The sequence below is a fragment of the Asparagus officinalis genome, chromosome 9, assembly GCF_001876935.1.
Source record: "Asparagus officinalis chromosome 9, Aspof.V1, whole genome shotgun sequence".
NCBI classification, from domain to species: domain Eukaryota; kingdom Viridiplantae; phylum Streptophyta; class Magnoliopsida; order Asparagales; family Asparagaceae; genus Asparagus; species Asparagus officinalis.
The window spans coordinates 2,769,885-2,790,460 of record NC_033802.1 but is presented as its reverse complement, the minus strand read 5'-3'; the positions used below and the strand labels follow the sequence as shown (position 1 = coordinate 2,790,460).

Sequence of the window (20,576 nt, the reverse complement as noted above, 5' to 3'; positions counted from 1 at the left end):
AATCATAGTTTTTGATACTGTAACCATAATCTTTAGTACAAACTGAATTTATTCATAATACCACTCTCTGAGCGCGCACACACATACTCTCCTCTTATTTCTCACGTATTACATTAAACAGCCCATTTCGTATAAATATTCCGAACACAGATGAGCAGCCTTTATACTTCTCAACGTATACCTCGCAAGTTTCTATTTCAACCATGATTTGTTGCCACAAGATAGAGAGGACATTTCTTATGCACATTAATTCCCTGTGCATCGTCCATATCAATATCCTCTCTCCTCATTCCACCGGGCAATTCCCAGTCAAATACATACATCATGTTAGCAAGCGCAAGCTCGACGATGATCACTCCTGTGTTCATCGCAGGGCAAATTCTTCGTCCTGAACCGAAAGGGATAAACTCAAAATCACGGCCTTTGAAATCGATAGAGCTATCTATAAATCTTTCGGGTATGAACTCTTCTGCTCTATTCCATGTCTTAGGGTCTCTTCCAATTCCCCAAGCGTTAACGTATACAAGGGTATTTGGCAATATATCATAGCCTTTGATATTACAGTGCCTCATTGTTTCTCTTGGGAGAAGTAAAGGGACAGGAGCATGCAATCTGAGAGTCTCTTTTACTATTGCCTTGAGGTAATGAAACGCATGAAGGTCTTGTTAGTATTTGTTTGTAAAAAACAAGATAGTCTCACATCGGAATTTTGAGCATTCTTTTAGAGGTTTAAAAGCATTGAATGCTTATTGGGCTTTGAATAATGGATCAAAGTGTAGGCTTCTAAACCCGCGTGCGGGTAGCGCGAATAATGCGCGATTTTGACGCGATTATTAGACGCACTTATAGAAGCAATGTCATCTAGATGATGATAGGAATAATAATATTTTAAATAAACATCCTATAAGTTTTAATCCAGATGATGATCCTAAAATCTTTATAGAAGCAATGTCATCTAGAGATGCTTCATTTTGGAAAGAAGCTGTCAATGATGAAATGGATTCTATAATGGGAAATAGTACTTGGATTTTAGTAGATTTACCTCAAGGATCAAAGCCAATAGGATGTAAATGGGTTTTTAGAAGAAAATATCATTCTGATGGTTCTGTTCAAGCTTTTAAGGCTAGATTAGTAGCCAAAGGGTTTAGACAAAAAGAAGGCATAGATTATTTTGATACATATGCACCTGTCGCACGTATAACATCTATTAGAATTCTTATTGCTTTGGCATCTATACATAAGTTATTTGTGCATCAAATGGATGTCAAGACTGCTTTTTTAAATGGAGATTTAAATGAGGAGGTTTACATGGAACAACCGGAAGGTTTCATTCTTCCAGGAAATGAAAGAAAAGTATGTAAACTAATTAAATCTCTTTATGGTCTTAAACAAGCACCAAAACAATGGCATGAAAAGTTTGATTCTGTTATTCTATCTTATGGTTTCAAACATAATAGTGTTGATAAGTGTATTTATTCTAAATTCACTGATAAATATGGTGTGCTTGTCTGCTTGTATGTGGATGACATGTTAATATTCGGCACTAATATGATTGGTATAAATGAGACTAAAGAGTATCTATCTTCTATGTTTAAAATGAAAGATTTAGGAGAAGCGGATACTATTTTAGGGATTAAAGTTAGAAAACATAGTGGGGGTTTTTCTTTAAGCCAATCACATTATATTGAAAAAATAGTGAATAAATTTAATCATCTTGGTTTTAAAGAAGTTAACACTCCTTTTGATCCCAGTGTCAAATTGACTGCCAATTCTGGTAGAGCTGTAGCACAGCTTGAGTATGCTAGTGCAATTGGTTCTTTAATGTATGCCATGCATTGTACTAGACCTGATATTGCATTTGCTGTATGCAAATTAAGTAGATACACTAGTAATCCAAGTGTAGAACATTGGAAAAGCATTTCCAGGATTTTTGGATATTTAAAGAAAACCAAAAATCTGTGTTTGTTCTATAATGATTATCCGGCTGTATTAGAGGGATACACCGATGCAAGCTGGATGACTAGTGTTGGAGACAACCAATCCACTTCTGGAATGGTTTTTACACTTGGTGGAGGAGCAGTTTCTTGGGCAAGCAAGAAACAAACATGTATCTCACACTCCACCATGGAATCTGAATTCATTGCTTTAGCAGCAACTGGTAAAGAGGCTGAATGGATTAGGAACTTATTGCTAGATATTAAGTTATGGCCGAGTCCAATGCCTCCTATCTCTATCTATTGTGATAGTCAAGCCACTTTGTCAAGGGCTTATAATTGTACATATAATGGTAAGTCTAGACACATAAGTCTAAGACATGAATATGTGAGACACTTGATACAAGATAGTGTCATAACTATTGTCTATGTCAAGACAAATAAAAATTTGGCTGATCCATTTACAAAACCTCTAGCAAGAGAGGTAGTAAAGATGACATCAAGTGAAATGGGGCTGAAACCTTATATTTAAAATCACCAGGAATGGTAACCCAACCATTTACTAGAACTAAACTGGTTAAATGGTTTAAATGGGTAATAACAAGTTTCTGAAAGTGATTGATTGATATTGACGCATTAAGCCCTAAAAGATAATGTCAATATCGTCCATTACGGAATAAGAGGATGAGTTATGCTCTTAATGAAAGTCTAATACATTATTGTTGTGTGTTTAAAGTAATGGAAAACACATTGTAGACGTTTCACCTATATGAACTTAGAAGTGGTGCCGCTTCTTAAAAGAGCTAAAGGTTTGTTCTTTAAAGAGTTCATGAACCAGGAATAAGCACAAGGCCATAACAGTGCTAAAATATTAATTCTCATTGAAACAAGAGATTAGTGTATGTACAATATTCTCCGGTTCTATCACAAAGAGTAATTAGTTTAATGTTAAGGCAACTAACGACTTTGATAGAACTTTGAGGTATTTGTACTAAGTAAAGGTTTAAATCGAAAGATACCTCTACATATGTATACTTATCTCATTTTGTACATATTGCAGATTATTTTTAAATATAATACTATTAAAATGTTTTTTCAAACAAAGTGGGGGATTGTTAGTATTTGTTTGTAAAAAACAAGATAGTCCCACATTGGAATTTTGAACATTCTTTTAGAGGTTTAAAAGCATTGAATGCTTATTGGGCTTTGAATAATGGATCAAAGTGTAGGCTTCTAAACCCGCGTGCGAGTAGCGCGAATAATGCGCGATTTTGACGCGATTATTAGACGCACTTAGCACTTTGCACGCTTGCCGCTGCCGCTTAAATGTTTTATTTTATATATATATATATATATTGAATATTTTTTAATGTTATTTTTTAATTTTAAAAAATTATGAAAAGACAAGTGACTGTTGAAAAGTGGCTGTTTGCTTCAAAGGGTGTTTTGAAAAGTTGTGACTGTTGGAAGCACCTTTTCAAAACCTATAAATAGTTTATGTTTTCAGATATCTTTTTAACAATTCTTTTTCTGAATCTTTTCTATCAAAAAGTTCTGCAATATTACAAACTTGTTTCACAACGAATTAAGGAAAATTCCAGATTTGCTTACTGGAATTTTTATTTTCTGTTGTATCCTGGGAAGAAATTTTGCATTAACCCGAAGCAACTTTGAATATCAAGTGGAGGCAAATATTTCTTTAAGGAAAGTGTTTCACGCCTCAGAATTTCTGTCTCCTTCAATTTTAAATCTAACAGGTCTCCTTCTTTTACCTTTTCTTTTGATTGGAGGAAGACCCTTATTTCCTCTTGTGCTTTCTTCATTGCTCTTGGATTCTTTGCAAGCTCAGCCATGGCCCAAACTATGGTTGCAGATGCTGTTTCGCTTCCAGCGATGAAAATATCCTAAATAAAATCGTAGAAGTATAGAAGCTTAGGTGAACAGGTGGTAGATGAAAGCCCTTTGCAAAATTCGTGTGCTCTTACTCTAGCTGTTTTAATCTATGATAGAGATTGTCGAAAGGAGATGAACTACGTCTACTTTGACGAAAATTGACTCAAAACAATCATATCTGAGTCCCGAGTCTAAGCAAACTCAAACACATATATCAACCTAAATGGTTTTATTCATTGAATTCAAAGCTGATTTTACTAGATTTAATTGATCTGAAGATGAGAGTTGTCAATACCGTAAGAACCGCCTTGATATTTTCCTTTGTAATATGGCCTGCATCCTTTTGTACACGAAGCAAAACATCAACTATGTCTTCATATTCAGGTCTAATAGTTTCAGGATCAAGATGATCTTTTATTACTTCCTCATAAAACTCGTCAAGCTCTCCAGCGTTCTTTTCAAGCCGACATCTTTTTCCAGTCAATTTATCGATCCAACCCACCATCGGAAAAAAATCAGCAACGAAGAAGCCTCCCAACAGTGGCTCGGCTTGTTCAAGAATTCGATGGAAGTCACCCTTCTCATACTTCTTACCCAGAGCAATCCTGCAGATAATACTATTCGCCAGGCTGACCATAGCCTTCTGCAGATTGACAGGCTTCGACGAAGAAGACGAAATCGATTGAAGCGTCAGAGATACCTCTTCCTCTCTTATCTCACGAAAGGATTCTACCCTCTTGGCACTGAAAAGTTCAAGTATGCACAATTTTCTCATCTCTCTCCAGTATTCCCCATAGGGTGCCATGCTAATATCAGAGCAGTTATATGAGTACTTATCAGTACTAACGAGATGCGGTCGAGTGCAAAAGTCAAGATCATGAGTCTTTAATACTTCTCTGGCCACTTCAGCAGATGAAACTACTAGTGTTGGCCTGAGACCAAGCAGTAGATGCATCAAAGGTCCATGTTTTTGGGAGAGTAGCCAAAGTGAACGGTGAGGAATTGAACCGAGCTGATGGAGGTTGCCAATTATTGGAAGCTTCTTCGGGCCGGGAGGGAGTTTATGATTCTGCTTTCCTTTGTGAATTAGAAGAAGAAGAGAGGCAAGAGGGATGAGGAGTAGCCATAATGATACTGTAGAAATAGAGTAAAGGGAGAGAGGAGAAGGGATGTTCATCCTTGACTAATTAATTGCTATAGTTTCATTGCAAGTTTTTGATTACTTAAAGATTTTTGCGTACTCATTTAAATATTGGACGAACATCAAAAATTTTAATGTAACCCATAGTTTGGAGCTTTTGATAGTGAAAGTAAAGTAAAAATACTGTTGTGCGCAGCGGAAATTTCGGCAGCACTTCGGCAGCACAACAAGAGAGTCAGGTCGCAATAGGAATTCCTGCTTCACAAAGGAAACAATAACCTTAAGCAAAATATATCAACCAAGTGAGATATCAGCTCTTCCTCTCATCAGTTCTAGGAATGACCTGTCGAGGGAACCTAAAAGCTATTACAAATCACACAAATAGCGAGACAACTAATTTTACGTGGTTCGGCAAATAGCCTACGTCCACGGGGCAAGGAGGGAGAGATCTACTACTAGAGAAAGAGAATACAACTAGGGTTTACAATCACTCAATCTAAACCCTCAACCAAGCTCTCAGATCTCTCACACAAATACTCTATCAAAGGGATGCACAAAACCCTAAAACAGCTGCACACAACTAAAAAAAACTCTGCTTTTTCTTTTGCATGCGCCGCCAATTTTCCCTTATTCCCTTGCTGCGATTTTTTGCTGCAGCCGCAAAACAAAACCAGCCTTGCACGTAAACCTAGGCTAAAAATCACGTTGTTATTTATAGGAGGGAGGAGGAAATCGGGTGGGCTGCCTCACTGCGGAATTAATTCACGTGGTGGCCCCCACGCAACACCTCTTCACGCGGAAACAAAACTAGGGTACTTTGTTGGGAGCGTGGCCCCCACCCACATGACACTCCAACCATTCACAATTCTCCATCTCGGCGAAGTTTTCCCAAAACTGAGCCGACACCAAAACAACTAAATGTCCCACTTGTTATGTCCAGTACAACGTGAAGTTAATTCACGACAACAGACTCAATCCATAACAAGTCGGGAACCCGAACGAGAATCCAAACAATCTCTCCCCTATCAAAATCAACTAATCCAAAACCGGCTGCATCAAACATGACTGTCTATGTATCCTCTTGCCCAAGGAATCAAGTCGAACGTAGTTCACCAAAATGGCCGCCAATGGCCTCAACAATCACGAATATGTAACAAATTTTGACAATGATCAAACTTGTTGTTCGGAACCACCTTAGTAAGCATATCCGCCGGATTATCCTTCGTGTGGACTTTCACAATCTCCACATCGTCATCTTCAAAAACATCCCGAACGAAGTGATAACGAACGTTAATATGCTTCGTCCTCGCATGAAAAACATGATTCTTCGCCAAATAGATAGCACTCTGTAGGCAATAAAAATTGCCTTTAAATCCTTATCAGAGAAGTTCAGAACAAAACTGCTAAAACCTCACCCGAAATAGTAAAAAAGGGGAAAAAAACACTGATAAAAAGAGAAAAACGCAGATATCTCCCAAACCGTAAGGAATTTGGCGAAACGGAGGAAACGAACCGAAGCCTTTGGCTCGGTTCGGATGGCTCCATCTCGTCGAGATAGGCGATTTTCATATATAAATCGTCCAATTCCGACTTACGGTTTGAAAGTTACGGCCTATTCTTCAATCCATGCTCAGGAACTCGCCTGCAGCTCGAATTTCGCATGCACCTGCAAATCCGCTTGCAGACCCAAATCTGCCTGCAGTCCCAAATCCGCCTGCAGACCCAAGTCTGCCTGCTCGCTTGCAGCTCGAAGTTCGCCTGCACGATCAAGCTCGCCTGCAGACCCAAGTCTGCCTGCAGTCCCAAGCTCGCCTGCAGATTCAGCTCGCCTGCACACTCGAGCTCGCCTGCAGATTCAGCTCGCTTGCAGACCCAAGTCTGCCTGCAGTCCCAAGCTCGCCTGCAGACCCAAGCTGCAGACTCTCCAGCTTACTGTCAACTGCCCACTTGGAGTATGGGAACAGTTACATCAGTGGTCAAATCCCACAAATCAAGGGAGGGGGCATAATATTCCAGGCCCGTCAGATGGCCGTCCACAGTACGAATGAGCGGACAGGCGCCGAAACAGCCTGCACCCTTATAAATGTAGCTTACCTCACTTGTCCAAGCAGAAGGGAGGGCCGCCGGCGCTCAGTGAGTTGGCCATATCCACTCGAGTACCTGACAGCTGCTGTTACGCATACGAGGAGGAGCTTTCCCATTCCTAAGTGACGTGATGTAAAACATGGCTCCTCGAATGACCGCTCCTGTTGCAGGTGAACAGCAGGATGTCTCTGAACGACGTGTGGTCATATCCCATAATTCAAGGAGTAGTCAAGCTGTCTCCTTCACCTCTATCAGTGGTCAGATCCCACGAATCAAGGGATGGACCATGCCAGCTCTTGCCTATTAAAACCCATCTTCAGCCAGCATGAAGAGGGGGATTTTGGCTGTTGCATATTCTGCTAGCTAATCTCCCAAAGGTTGAACCTGGACTTTTGCCAAAGGCTCCCTCATTTGAGAACTGAAGCTCCGGCAGCAACTTCGATCGGACCGTCCAAGGGAAGCAGACTCGGCACGAGCACCGAGCGAGGCGTCCTATCGCCACCGAGGAACCCACGTTAAACAAGGAGGGCATTCCCTCCGCTTCTGTTGTAAACATTTGATTGTTAGTTTGTAATAAGCCTTCTTATCAATACAAACGAAACTCCCTTTTTCGGGAAATCAAATTTTTCACCCTACACACTCATGCTATCATAATGAATAGTGACAGACCTCTGCGATATACCAAGTTCCTCAAAAAGTCCTCGAAGCCAAATAGCCTCCTTTACAGTCTCTGTAACCGCCATATACTCTGCCACCGTCGTAGACAAAACTACCGTAGACTGTAAGGTGCATCTTCAACACACCGACGCACGGGTCAAAGTAAACACATACCCCGTCGTAGACCGACGCTTATGTAAATCTCCGGCATAATCCGAATCAACATAACCAATGCATACCTGCCCACCTGTAGTGTCCCACTCATAAACTAAACCAACATTGAGCGTACCTCGAATGTACCTCAAAATCCATCTCACGGCGTCCCAATGACCACTCCTGGATCGTGCATGTATCTCGAAACCATGCTCACTGCCTGTGATAAATCTGGTCTCGTACATATCATCGCGTACATCAAGCTCCGAACCGCGCTCGCATATAGAGTCTTCGACATTAACTCTCTATCTTCAACTGTCTTCGGTGAAAGGTCAGCTGAAAGTTTCAAATGGGCTCCCAATGGTACACTAACTGGCTTCGTATCCATGCTAACATGAAATCGCTGTAGAACCTTCTTCAAATAAGCCACCTGTGTCAGACAAATTCTACCTTTCTTCTTGTCTCTGCCGATATCCATCCCTAGAATGCGCTTCGCCTCGTCCAAGTCCTTCATCTCAGACTCATTTGAAAGTTGAACTTTCAACTCATCTATAGCCGACCTGGAAATAGAGGCAACCAACATGTCATCGACATAAAGTAACACTCATCTATAGCCGACCTGGAAATAGAGGCAACCAACATGTCATCGACATAAAGTAACAAATAGATGTACGCACCTCCTTATCGACATAAAGTAACAAATAGATGTACGCACCTCCTTTCAACTTACGAAAATATACGCAATGATCAAATCGCCTATACCACTGTCGAGGAGACTGCTTCAAACTGTATAGTGATTTCTTTAATCTGCAAACCAACTTATCTTTTCCTGCAGCTCGAAATCCCAATGGCTGAGTCATATATATTTTTTCATCAAGATCACCATGAAAAAATACAGTCTTCACATCCAACTGATCTAACTCCAAACCATACTGTACCATCAAAGCTAGCAAAATCTGAATCGAAGAATGCTTCACCACCGGAGAGAAAACCTCATTATAGTCAATACCTTCCTCCTGTGCATAGCCCTTCGCAACCAACCTAGTTTTGAACCTCAATGGAGTGCCCTTAATGCCCTCCTTCTTCGTGTATACCAACTTGCAACCAATTACCTTCCGTCTCTTTGGAAGCTCAACAAGCTCCCATGTATCGTTCTTATGAAGAGATTTCATCTCCTCCTACATAACCACCTACCACAAATCAGCCTCCGAACTCTGCTCGGCCTCTCTGAATGTAGTAGGCACCAACTCATCGATACTCTCCACCGGAAGTGCATACGCAACTATGTCGGCATACCGTGCTGGTATCTGTATGTTTCTCCTCTGTCTCTGAACCGCAATCGAATCCTGAACCTGAGCCGTCGGTCCCTGATCCTACATAATTGTACTCGTATCCTCCTCGTCGTCGTCGTGCTCGCCTAGCGTCACCTCAGTCGGCACTCTAATGGATATTGTACTATCTAAACAATGTGGATCTGCATCGATCTCCACCACCTGCGATATCTCCTCCGTCGGGTCGCTCTCCACCTGATGAGAGCTGGGAAGCTTCAAGATAGAAGCCTCATCAAACGTGACGTCCCTACTCAGCAAAATCTTCTTATCAACTGGATCCCAAAGCTTGTATCCCTTGACACCACGCTTGAATCCTATAAATATGGCATTCCTAGCTCGAGGTTCCAACTTATCAGTTCTCACATGATAAAATACAGGGTACCCGAATACCTTGAGCTGGTCATAATCTCATGCTGGCTCTCTCGACCACATCTCCATAGGGGTCTTCCCCTCAATCGCAGATGAAGGCAGCCTATTAATGAGGTGGCTCGCATATGTAAGTGTCTCAGCTCAAAAGATCTTCTCCAAACCACTCTGCGATAATAAGTATCGGATCTTCTCCAGTAAAGACAGATTCAACCTCTCTGCCACCCTATTTTGCTACGGTGTATGACTAACCGTGAAGTGTCTCTCTATGCCCTTGTCTCGATATAGCTGTAGAAAGGGGTCTGAAGTATATTCACCACCGTTGTCAGATCGCAACGTCTTGATCTTTCTCTCAGTCTGCAGTTCAAATCTCTTCTTCCACTCCACGAATATATCTAGGATTTTACTCTTCTTTGTCATGGTGTATACCCAACATCGCCTAGAATAGTCATCAACGAACGTGACGAGCCAATGTTGACCACCAAGTGATGCAGTCTTGGTGGGACCCCAAACATCTGTGTACACGTAGTCCAGGATGCCCCTCGTCCTATGAATAGCAGTCCTGAACTTCACCTTCATTTTCTTGCTAAGAACACAGTACTCATAGAATTTCACTTTACCACTCTTGACTCCCTTCAATAGTTCATACTTGCACAGCGCCTGCAGTGACTTCTCTCCTGTGTGCCCTAACCTGTAATGCCAAAGCCTACTCATGTCCGCCTCTGAAATAGCCGAAGCAACCTGGCCAATCTCGGTGCTCCCCTTCAGATAGTACAAGTTCCGATTACGGACTCCCTTCATCACCACCAAAGATCCCTTAGTAACCTTCGCTACAGCATTTTCAAATATCACCTTGAATCCCTTCGCCTCCAAAGCTCCAACTGAGATAAGATTCTTCTTCAGCTGAGGAATGAATCTCACCTCCTTTAATTCACGGACTACTCCATCATGCATCCGGATCCGCACAGTATCTATCCCACAAATACCACAGGATTGATTATTTTCCATGACAACAACGCCCCCATCGAGTCTCTCGAACTATGCAAACCAATCTCGCCTAGGGGTCACATGATAAGTAGCGTCGGAATCAAGCATCCAATCTGATGCATCCAAGTGGTTCACCTTCGGAGTAATCAATAGAGAAAAGCTCGAATCATCGGAATCATCGCCTTTTACAACATTCACCTCATTGGCCTTCGGGCCCTTTTTCTTGCTATTCTCCTTCTCTTTGATCTTTGGACAATCTCTCTTCCATTGTCCCTGCTCCTTGCAGAATGCGCATTGGTTCTTTGTTAATTGGTGACGGCCTCTAGACTTTGACCTTCCTCTATTATCACCTTTCGGATATGGGCTTCTACCTCTCGTCGACAAGGCCTCTCCTGAAGTGCTAGCACAGGAAGTCTCCTTGTCCTTCCTCCTCAAATCGTAATTGGTCAATGCGTTAGTCATTTCACTATAGTTGATAGAAGATATCTCATTCAACAAAGTGAGCACGAATGTATCATACTCCTTATCCGGTAAGGAGCCCAATAAGATAATAGCCTTGTACTTATCCGATATCTTCTCATCAACATTCGCCAAGTCTGACAACAACTTAGTGTAGTTGTTCATATGAGCCGCTAGCGAGGTAGCTCTGGACATCTGAAATCTGAAGAGTTTTTGCAGCAAGTGCAACCTGTTCTCAACACTCTTCGTGAGATACTTGTTGTTGAGGATTTCCCACATCTTCATTGCGGACGTCACTCCAATCACACCATATTTCAGTTCATGTTCCAAACAAAACCTGATCACCCCACAAATGTTCATATTTATCTTCTCTCATACCGCCTCTTCATATTTAGGTGGCCTCTCGTGGACCATGATGGTCTCTTCCAAATTCTGAGCATTAAGCGCATCCTGTACGTCGCTCATCCACAAACAAAAGTTGATTTTGCCGTCATACTTCACCATACTAATCTTAGTGTTCTGAAACCCAACTTGTATTGTACTCGCCATCGACTTGCTGCTTTTACATTCTTCTCCCATTGCAAACTAACTCCAAATTATAGAGAAAGAACAGATTTGATAGAAATTAGGAACCACCCAACTGAACCCTAGATCGGATTCCAAATAGATCTCCTATCCACACGAGAAAAGCGAAATCTCCAACGACAACTCCTAATGCTATCTCCACCGAAGCCTAGAACTCCAAGAACTAAGCTTCACACAAGAATCTTCCTCTACCAAACTCCAAAACCCTAGATCTGAAACCTGGCTCTGATACCACTTGTTGCGCGCATCGAAAATTTCGACAGCACTTTGGCAGCACAACAAGAGAGTCAGGTCGCAATAGGAATTCCTGCTTCATAAAGGAAACGGTAACCTTAAGCAAAATATCTCAACCAAGTGAGATATCAGCTCTTCCTCTCATCAGTTCTAGGACTGACCTGTCGAGGGAACCTAAAAGCTATTACAAATCACACAAATAGCGAGACAACCAATTTTACGTGGTTCAGCAAATAGCCTACGTCCACGGGGCAAGGAGAGAGAGATCTACTACTAGAGGGAGAGAATACAACTAGGGTTTACAATCACTCAATCTAAACCCTCAACCAAGCTCTCAGATCTCTCACACAAATACTCTCTCAAAGGGATGCACAAAACCCTAGAACAGCTGCACACAACTAAAAAAAACTCTGCTTTTTCTTTTGCACGCGCCGCCAATTTTCCCTTATTCCCTTGCTGCGATTTTCTACCGCAGACGCAAAACAAAACCAGCCTTGCACGCAAACCTAGGCTAAAAATCACGTTGTTATTTATAGGAGGGAGGAGGAAATCGGGTGGGCTGTCTCACTGCGGAATTAATTCACGTGGTGGCCCCCACGCAACACCTCTTCACGCGGAAACAAAACTAGGGTACTTTGTTGGGAGCGTGGCCCCCACCCACATGACACTCCAACCATTCACAAATATTTGTTGGTGACTGAGTTTTGGTGTCATTGGAGCCAAAACTGGTTTTTATATCATTTTGATACACACCCAAATTGAATGTCATTCAGTGATTACCTGCTCTAGTGGAAAATTTGAACACAAAGAGTTAAATTAAGTAATATACATCTTCAAGCATCAGTGGAAAAAAAACATCTCCTGATTAAACACTCAACCATCAGTAAATAACAAAATTTCGGTCAGGCTCTCAAACATCGGTTTCAGTTGTTACGTATCGCAGTGTCTTTTGCCTATCCGTCGATAACATTGTTTTCATCACAGTACATTACAAACAAAACCTTGTTTTTGTCCGCCGAAATTATTGAAGGAGAAAAATGAATGGACCCTACCCACCACTCTAATTATGCACCGAGGGTGAAAAACAACGAAAGATTGGCATAGTAAAAATATTATAAACTTAGGAATAATATTTTCACAGCCGCTATAAATAAGCTCAAAACTCTTCAGGAAAAATCAATCCCAGAAACAACTCCACATATAGAAGAGTAAAAGAAAAAAATAGAGAGAGTTACTCCTTACAAAAGAGAGATTGTAGATTGTAACTCTAAAGTTTTTCCTCATAGTGGATTCTTCTATCCAAATTCATTTAGGGAGTTTTCCACGTAAATCTGTATGTTCTTTTTATTACTTTTATTCTACTATTCGCTTAGACCCTATTCTATTGGGCCCCCCAGGTTTGCCCCAACATTTTTATCTCGAGCATCATATCAACATCAATCTTTCATAAATTTCATTCACGTTACTGGCAATAACATGATAAAAGATAACACAATTTAGAAAAAATATAACATGAAAAATCTTGGATCCGTACAAGTAAGGGATGACAAAAAACAACAACAACAATGACTCAATAAAAGCTTAAGCTATCAGTAACGACCTCTACTACGAATATGATAAGCTCTGGAGGCCATAGCTCTCAAATTAGCTCTAGCCGAGTGCAGACTTGATCGTGGCTGCTCAATCGCATCGATAGAGGTCCCCAAGAATTCTTCTCTCTGCAATCTTAGAGCCAATGCAGCATCTTGAGACTGACCAGGGCTAGCCCTCCGCCTACTGGAACTCCTCTCTCTTTCCGTTGAATGTGAAACTTGGGTTGCAGTTCCGAAACTCGTGCTTCTTTGCGTGTTTCTTGCGTCGATAATTCTAAGTCTATATCTTCCTGTTTCATATATAATGTTACGACTGTCGGGGGTTCGAGGACCTGCCGAGAGTGTGCTCTTCCTCGCCTCAATTTCACTGGGGAATAGAAGTTGTATTGTATTCCAAAGCACCGTGTTCACAGTACAAGATCTCCCATTGCTATGCACATAAATGTCAATATAAAGTACAAGACTTCGCTGCGAAATTTAGAGTGAGGCAGAGTACAGGGACTACCTGATCAGTTGCCTGCACTTTGGGCATCGTTTTCCACATTTGGCCGCCGCACACTTCAAACATTTCTGGCAGAAGCTATGGAAAAAGGAAAAAACAAACATTGGAATTCGAAAAGGAAGGAGATTAGCTTTCGTCCTTCGAATTAAAAGAAATGGAAATGTATGGAAAAAGGAAATTCAAAAAGACTCAAACTATGGAAATGAAATTCAAAAGACCACCAATCACAGGCACAAATTCTATAATAAGGTGATTTGTACAGGTTTTACCTGTGCCCACATGGAGTAGTGCTCGGTTCGAAGCAAATCTCCAAACAAATCTTCAAAAATTTCAAAAACCCAAATTCACAAACTGATGAAACAAATCAATGGAGCGCAAAAATGTACATAAAATCAAACAAATCTATCTCCTTACAGCGCATGAAAGCTCTTCTCTCAGCCGATCCATACATGGAAGCCCTTTATTATTATTATTATCAGACGAAGATGCGTTCTCACCAAAATTCTCTTCCCCCTTCATCTTCTTCTCTCTATCACCGTCATCAACGACAACCTTCCCCGCTCCATTTTTCTTCACACCAACGTCTGCAGTCAAAAACCCGATACGATTAACGAAACCCAACTAAATAGAGATCAACAAAATCAGATTATTAAAATAAAGAAAATTAGAAGAAGGTAAAAAAAAAAAAAACCTTTTTTGGCATCCTCTTCTTCATCATCAAGGCAAAGAACTACAGCAGGCATCAAATCATCCGCCTGCCGCCTCTTCGACCTCCGTTTTCTACAAAACCCAGAACGCCCATTTCAATAAAACCCAACGAAACTGAAAGAAAAGCAGGCAGGATGGAAAAAATAATAATAATAATAAAGATGGCGTTTCCTCTTCTTGTTAACCTGTTGGAGTTTGTGGAAGCTGGTGACTTGAGATTGTGATGGTTTGGTCGTTTCTTGTGCCTCGACTCCCTGATCGGCGTATCCTCGACGACGAGGCTGGCGAGGAGGAGCCAGCCAGCCATGGCCGCCGCTGACCTGAACCCGGGGCTGAGGATGCCGTTGGCTTCTCTTGATGGGTTTTTCGGGCTCTTGGTTTCTTGGGACGCCATTGTTGTTCGTTTTTGTTCTTCTCTCTTCGGAGATGAAGAAGAGAGGAGAGATTCGGGGAACAGAGGGTTAACGGTCTGCAATTTTGAAATTTAAATGGGAGAGCGTGGGGATGTAACGGCTATAAAATTTGCTGATTGGAAATGGGGAATTTTTATTTGTTAAGGATTGATTACTGGGCTGCACTTCCTAATTCTGGGCTTGTGGGCTTCGAGCTGATGGCGTATAGTTGTGAGCTGAGGCACTTGGGCCTTGGCTTCTTTGACGTCGTCAGTAACTGGGAAAAAAGAGTGTAAATGTACCCCCAAAAAAATCACCCTCAAGTTTGGCCCATTCTGAAATAAACCTCTCTAAACATGAGTGGAGATCCCATCAGAAACCTGCTTTTGTGCGAGGTTCTGATAGCAAATCAAAGGGGACAGTGAAAAAGTCTAAACCGTCGTCTAGCAAATTTTGTCAGAGACCCTTCAGCCCACATTTTGTCGGGGTTTCTAACCCGACCGTTTGACAGAGCCTGCGACGCCCCACACAAAAATGGTCGGGGATAGGAACTCCGACCATTTGGCAGAGACCCTTCAGCCCACACTTTGCTAGAAAATTTCGTCTCCTGCTAACGCATATCAATCCACAAGTTTAACACCAACTCTCTTGCTACACATTTATCGATTCATAATTAATTTTAAACACAAATAAACACATATCTTTATATAATTATTACATCTATAACAAATCTTTAACAAGAACGTAACATTTAATTTACTTACTAAAAATCCAACCATAATCAAGTCACAGTAACATTTCAAACATAAACATCATAGCATTTCAAACATAAACATCGTATGAAGTATATCGAAATTTAACAAATATTTAGAACTCACTTTCCTCTCGCTCTCTTTCTCCCTCTCGCTCTGCCTCTTCTTCCTATCCCCCTTCACCGTTCACCTTCAACATGAGTTTGGATGATCTCAACATTCGGTTGTCTGTGAACTTGTGAGCGCATGACATCCTTATCAACTTGAACCTGTTGTGAACATTCGGCTTGAGCTTGCTGTGAGCCTCCAACTTCATCATGTACACGACTTGAGCCCGCTCTCATGTGTCCTCGAACCCGTCAACGCTCGTACTCTATGAGTCGTTCCTTACGTCCATCACGATTCGCATGACACGTCCTTCTAAGAGCAGACTTAATCTTTTCTATGATGCGAACAAATGTGTTCCTCGTCCCTGGCTCGGTAGTCAATCTCAATGCATCATGTGCAATAGAAGCAACATCATCGAGTTCTTCTACCTATAAGATAAAAATCGAAAGAGGATTATTAGCAAGTAGATGATAATAAAATAACAATCACAAAATAATTGTATATATTGTATATACACTTACCAACTCTCTCAACCGGACCTCTCGGTATGTACTCCTTAGGTGCTTTGTTCTCCCGAAATATTCATCGACGAGTAATCCCCCCAATACCACGGTAAGTACACATCTAGTTCTTGTGTGTCAAACCTCTCCATCACTACAGCATCCTCCTTCAACTCCTAATTCTCAATGTAAGCATGACGAATTATCTCCTAATTTTGATGATGTGCTCCTTTCCGGGGATCTCGCTCTTTTTTTTCTATAGGATCTGGAATATGTTGTTATAATCCAAATTATCGAAGCACACGGTCGGGCACGTGTATTTTGACAATCTCAAAACATATAATCAATACTCGAGCACGCCATATATCTTCACCATCTCTGCAAAAATCTAGTAGTGAAGCTAAAACCAGTTTATAGAGCATCCACTTGACCTATAAAGAAGATTATGTAAATTTACATATCAGTAACAAATGATGTGTTGATTGAATATATTTAGATATTATGATTTTATATCTGTTCATCCACCATTTGATCAAGTTCGTTCTTGTAAAAAGTTTTTGTCGCCCTTTGGGGAGGTTTGCCAATATCTAGAAACATTCTCTCTATTTGATATACAAAGGTTTAGTATAGATTAAAATAAATGTATAAAATTACATGTAATCATATCTATTATAAACTAATATTTGCATCCTAACGGAATCTGGCCATCAAGAGCGCGGATCTTCTTCAAATCTGGTGTTCCTAAATGCTATCGCTCCCATGACCATATTTGCAACAAAGTGATGCAACATTTAAATTCTTTATTTTGCACGAGTGCCACTTTACTTAGTGCCCACTGGTCGATATATTCACTTCCCAAACTACTCTTAATCTAGTTATGTGTAGCTTGAGATGTTGCATTGATTTGATCCCGTATCCGATCATACACACGTGTTTTCGGGTGTATAATCCGCTTGTCAAAGAAGGTTTTGTAAATATATTTGATAAAAACTCTTTTTAAAATTAACTCTAATGTGTCTTAAGCAATAGCGGTGATGGTGGTGAGAGCCAAATCTCATGTACAATGCTTTATGAATACCTTTCATCATATCAGATATAAAAGTAATTTTTCTATGAGGCAACACATTAAAAATATATAATTGAATGCAGGAAAAAAACCACTCCCAATTTTCACTGTTCTCGACTTTCACAACTGCGAAGGCCAAAGGAAATAAACTATTATGTGCATCTACTCCTGTAGCAACAAGCAATACACCCTTATATTTACTATATAAGTGTGTGCCATCAATGTTAAGAACCGGTCGACAAAATTTAAATCCCTCGATCGAAGGACCAAATGCCCGAAATACAGAGGTGAATTGATGAACTCCCGGATTGATCTCTTTGGTTATGAGTTTGTATTCAGATTCAGGATTACTTCTTTTGATCGCATCAAGATATTGAGGAAGTATCGTGTAAGACTTCTTCCAATCACCAAATATTTTTATCATCGCAAATTCTCCTTGAATTCTATGCTTTACTATATGATATTTCAATGAACTTTGTATCAGCAAGCTGTCAATTATATTACCGGGAGTTAGTTCAAGCTTCTTCTTTAATTTTAGCATAATTAATCGTGCTATGTAAGAGGCAGATGCACCACTGTGATCTTGCTCTAATATTGAATTACTACATGTGTGAACACGTCAGTATTATGTGATCCTAAAATGCTCGTTATGTTTCTTTCTGGCAAATACATATAACTTCCAAGGACATGTGTAATCAGCTTCATTTCCCTTGGCCTGGCCTTTTCTTTGTGTATTCATTAACAAATTACATCATAACTTGTGTGATTGCTTTTAACTTGCTTGAATTTGGCATTCTTTTTTATTGAGTAATCACGAATATCATCAACCAATTGGTCCTTAGTCTTGAATAAATCTCCTACTTTGAAAGAGAATTCACCATCTCTTCTTCAAGTTAAACTTTGACCAATGCACATATCTTGTATGGTGGAAGAACGAATCCACTCATTATCTTCAAACTCGTCGAGGGGTGTGGTTCTTCATACTTAACATATTCATTATTAACATAAGCCTCATTAGGCCAATTCGGATTCTCTTCAACATCTTCAGTCACAAATTGCACGCTATCAATTTGTACACTATCTTGCTCTTCACCTTCAGAGTCGTTGCTTCTTTCATTCTCTTTAATTGTTGCCCCTCTTAACGGCCTCTTATTTTTATAAGGGACTTCATTGTTCTGAAATTTGACGTGTTTCCCTGAATGAAGGTGCACTTAGATATTAAAATTGAGTCCACTCCATTTCACTCGAAGAAGAAAGGAAACCATCAGACTCAACCTTCAAATCTAACATACGTGAGAATTCTCCTGGAGGTTTGAATATTTGACACGAACTATGTGACAAATTTTCAATAAACAATTCTACCGTTGGTTGTGACTTGCTCAAATTAAATATAATACTCATGTGATGATCGTTTGAGATCTCAACTGCGGACGTTCTATCAAACGTTATGGGCCAATTACATATTATTTTTAGTCGGACTCTCGTGGATTAATTTTCGTAACTCGGTGTAATTCCTTAATCAAGTCACAGTAACTATATGATTCCGAGATCATTAACGTCGTCGTTACCTCTCCGATGTACATTGGCATATTATTCATTTCATAATTAAAACTTTCACCATACGAGCAAGCAATAAAAATCATATTGTTCAACCTATACAAAAGAAGATTATATCATTTAAATACAAAAAACTTAAAAAAAGTTTATCAGGGCATTGAATAAGAGAGGAAAACCCAAGATGCAAATAATCTCATCTAATTTTGATCAAAAACCCTAAACCTTAAAATAAAAACCCTAAACCCTAGAAATGAGCATTCTATGCCCTAGAAGTTTAATTTCAATTACAACAATCAACACACAAAACATATTAACCACCACAAAGATAGTGATTGATAATAAATTTTAAACCCTATAAATTAGATTTTGATAGAAAACCCTAGATTTTTACATGTTAAAAGTGAGAGAATGAAGAGAAATTACCCTAAAGATCTTAAGCAAACTTTCACGATGAATTTCGGCCACAAAATGGGGTTGGGAGAAGTGAGTAGGCGACTTGAGATGTTGAGACCGGAGTTGAAGAGGGAGAAAATTCGGAATTTTTAGGGAGGAAGGGGTTCGATCCGTATTTATAAGGGGACTGGACCCACCATAAATAGTCGGTATTGGCAACCCCAACTATTTCATAACTTAGCCCCTTCTTGGTTTTCGGATTGGGAAGTCTCTGCTAAATAGCCGGGGTTAGCAACCCTAACTACTTTATGAGCTGTTGTGACTCTCTGCTAAATGGTCGGGGTTGGGAGCCCTGACATTTTTGACTTGGCATTTCGAAATGGTCGGGGTTTCCAATCCCGACCATTTTGTGCAATAACAAAATTAGTCGGAGTTGCGAACCCGAAGTGTTTAGTGGCCTAACCACGAATGGGGGGTTGGGGACGTCCTAATTAGTCGGGGTTGACAACCCTGACTATTTAGGACCACGATTTTTTTTAAATAACCCACTTTCTGGCCATGTCACAACCCACTTTTTGGCCACGAAGCTGACATGGCCAGAAAGTGGGTCGATTCTTGTAGCAAACTGAGGATAGGGTCAAAATTGGGATTAAATTTGTGAATGAGTTTATTTCAAAATTTTCTTCTATTGGGAGAAGAAGGTCGATATGTTATTTCTGTAATTAAAGGTTGGGGCTGTAAACAGGTCGGGGTGTATTGGACCTTTGTAATATTCATGTTTGAATCCTATCCGATTTTCCCAAAAAAGAGGAAGTTTTTTAAAAGGCTTAATGACACTTAAATGACTTATAGTTGCCCGATCTCACACTTAAATGCCCTATAGTTTCCAATCGAACAAAAATATAAGTCAAAGTATCTAAATATTATATATGAATATCTCATAGTTAAAATTAATCCAAACAATGTTATTTTTTCTTTGTGTCACATAATAGAGAGTACTTAAAATAAACTCTTAAAAACTTTAGGGTATTAAGTGATATCATTTATAAACTTTGGAGGCATTTATATACAATGTTGTTATGTTTGGTAAACAAAAAGGTACTAATGTAATATTTTGAAACTTTGAATATTTATCTACAAAAATTAAAGGGAAAATGTATTTAGGCCCCCAAAAAATAAAG

The 20,576-nt window shown here is 40.1% G+C and overlaps 3 protein-coding genes across 3 annotated transcripts; all 3 read right to left on the bottom strand.

Moving 5' to 3' along the window:
• Window positions 198-572, bottom strand: LOC109824170 (cytochrome P450 71A1-like). The gene has a single exon (XM_020390701.1). It carries the CDS (start codon window positions 570-572, stop codon window positions 198-200), a length of 375 nt encoding a protein of 124 aa, XP_020246290.1.
• On the bottom strand, window positions 3,432-5,026 carry LOC109824757 (cytochrome P450 71A9-like). Its single transcript, XM_020391401.1, has 2 exons — window positions 4,123-5,026; window positions 3,432-3,838 (listed from the first exon to the last, which is right to left on the bottom strand). Exons 1-2 carry the CDS (start codon window positions 5,002-5,004, stop codon window positions 3,554-3,556), a joined length of 1,167 nt encoding a protein of 388 aa, XP_020246990.1. The 5' UTR covers window positions 5,005-5,026; the 3' UTR covers window positions 3,432-3,553.
• LOC109824660 (tripartite motif-containing protein 65-like) lies at window positions 13,298-15,169 on the bottom strand. The gene is made up of 6 exons (XM_020391295.1): window positions 14,813-15,169; window positions 14,611-14,699; window positions 14,334-14,503; window positions 14,189-14,238; window positions 13,923-13,997; window positions 13,298-13,847 (listed from the first exon to the last, which is right to left on the bottom strand). The coding sequence occupies exons 1-6, from the start codon at window positions 15,019-15,021 to the stop codon at window positions 13,415-13,417; spliced, it is 1,026 nt and encodes a 341-aa protein (XP_020246884.1). The 5' UTR covers window positions 15,022-15,169; the 3' UTR covers window positions 13,298-13,414.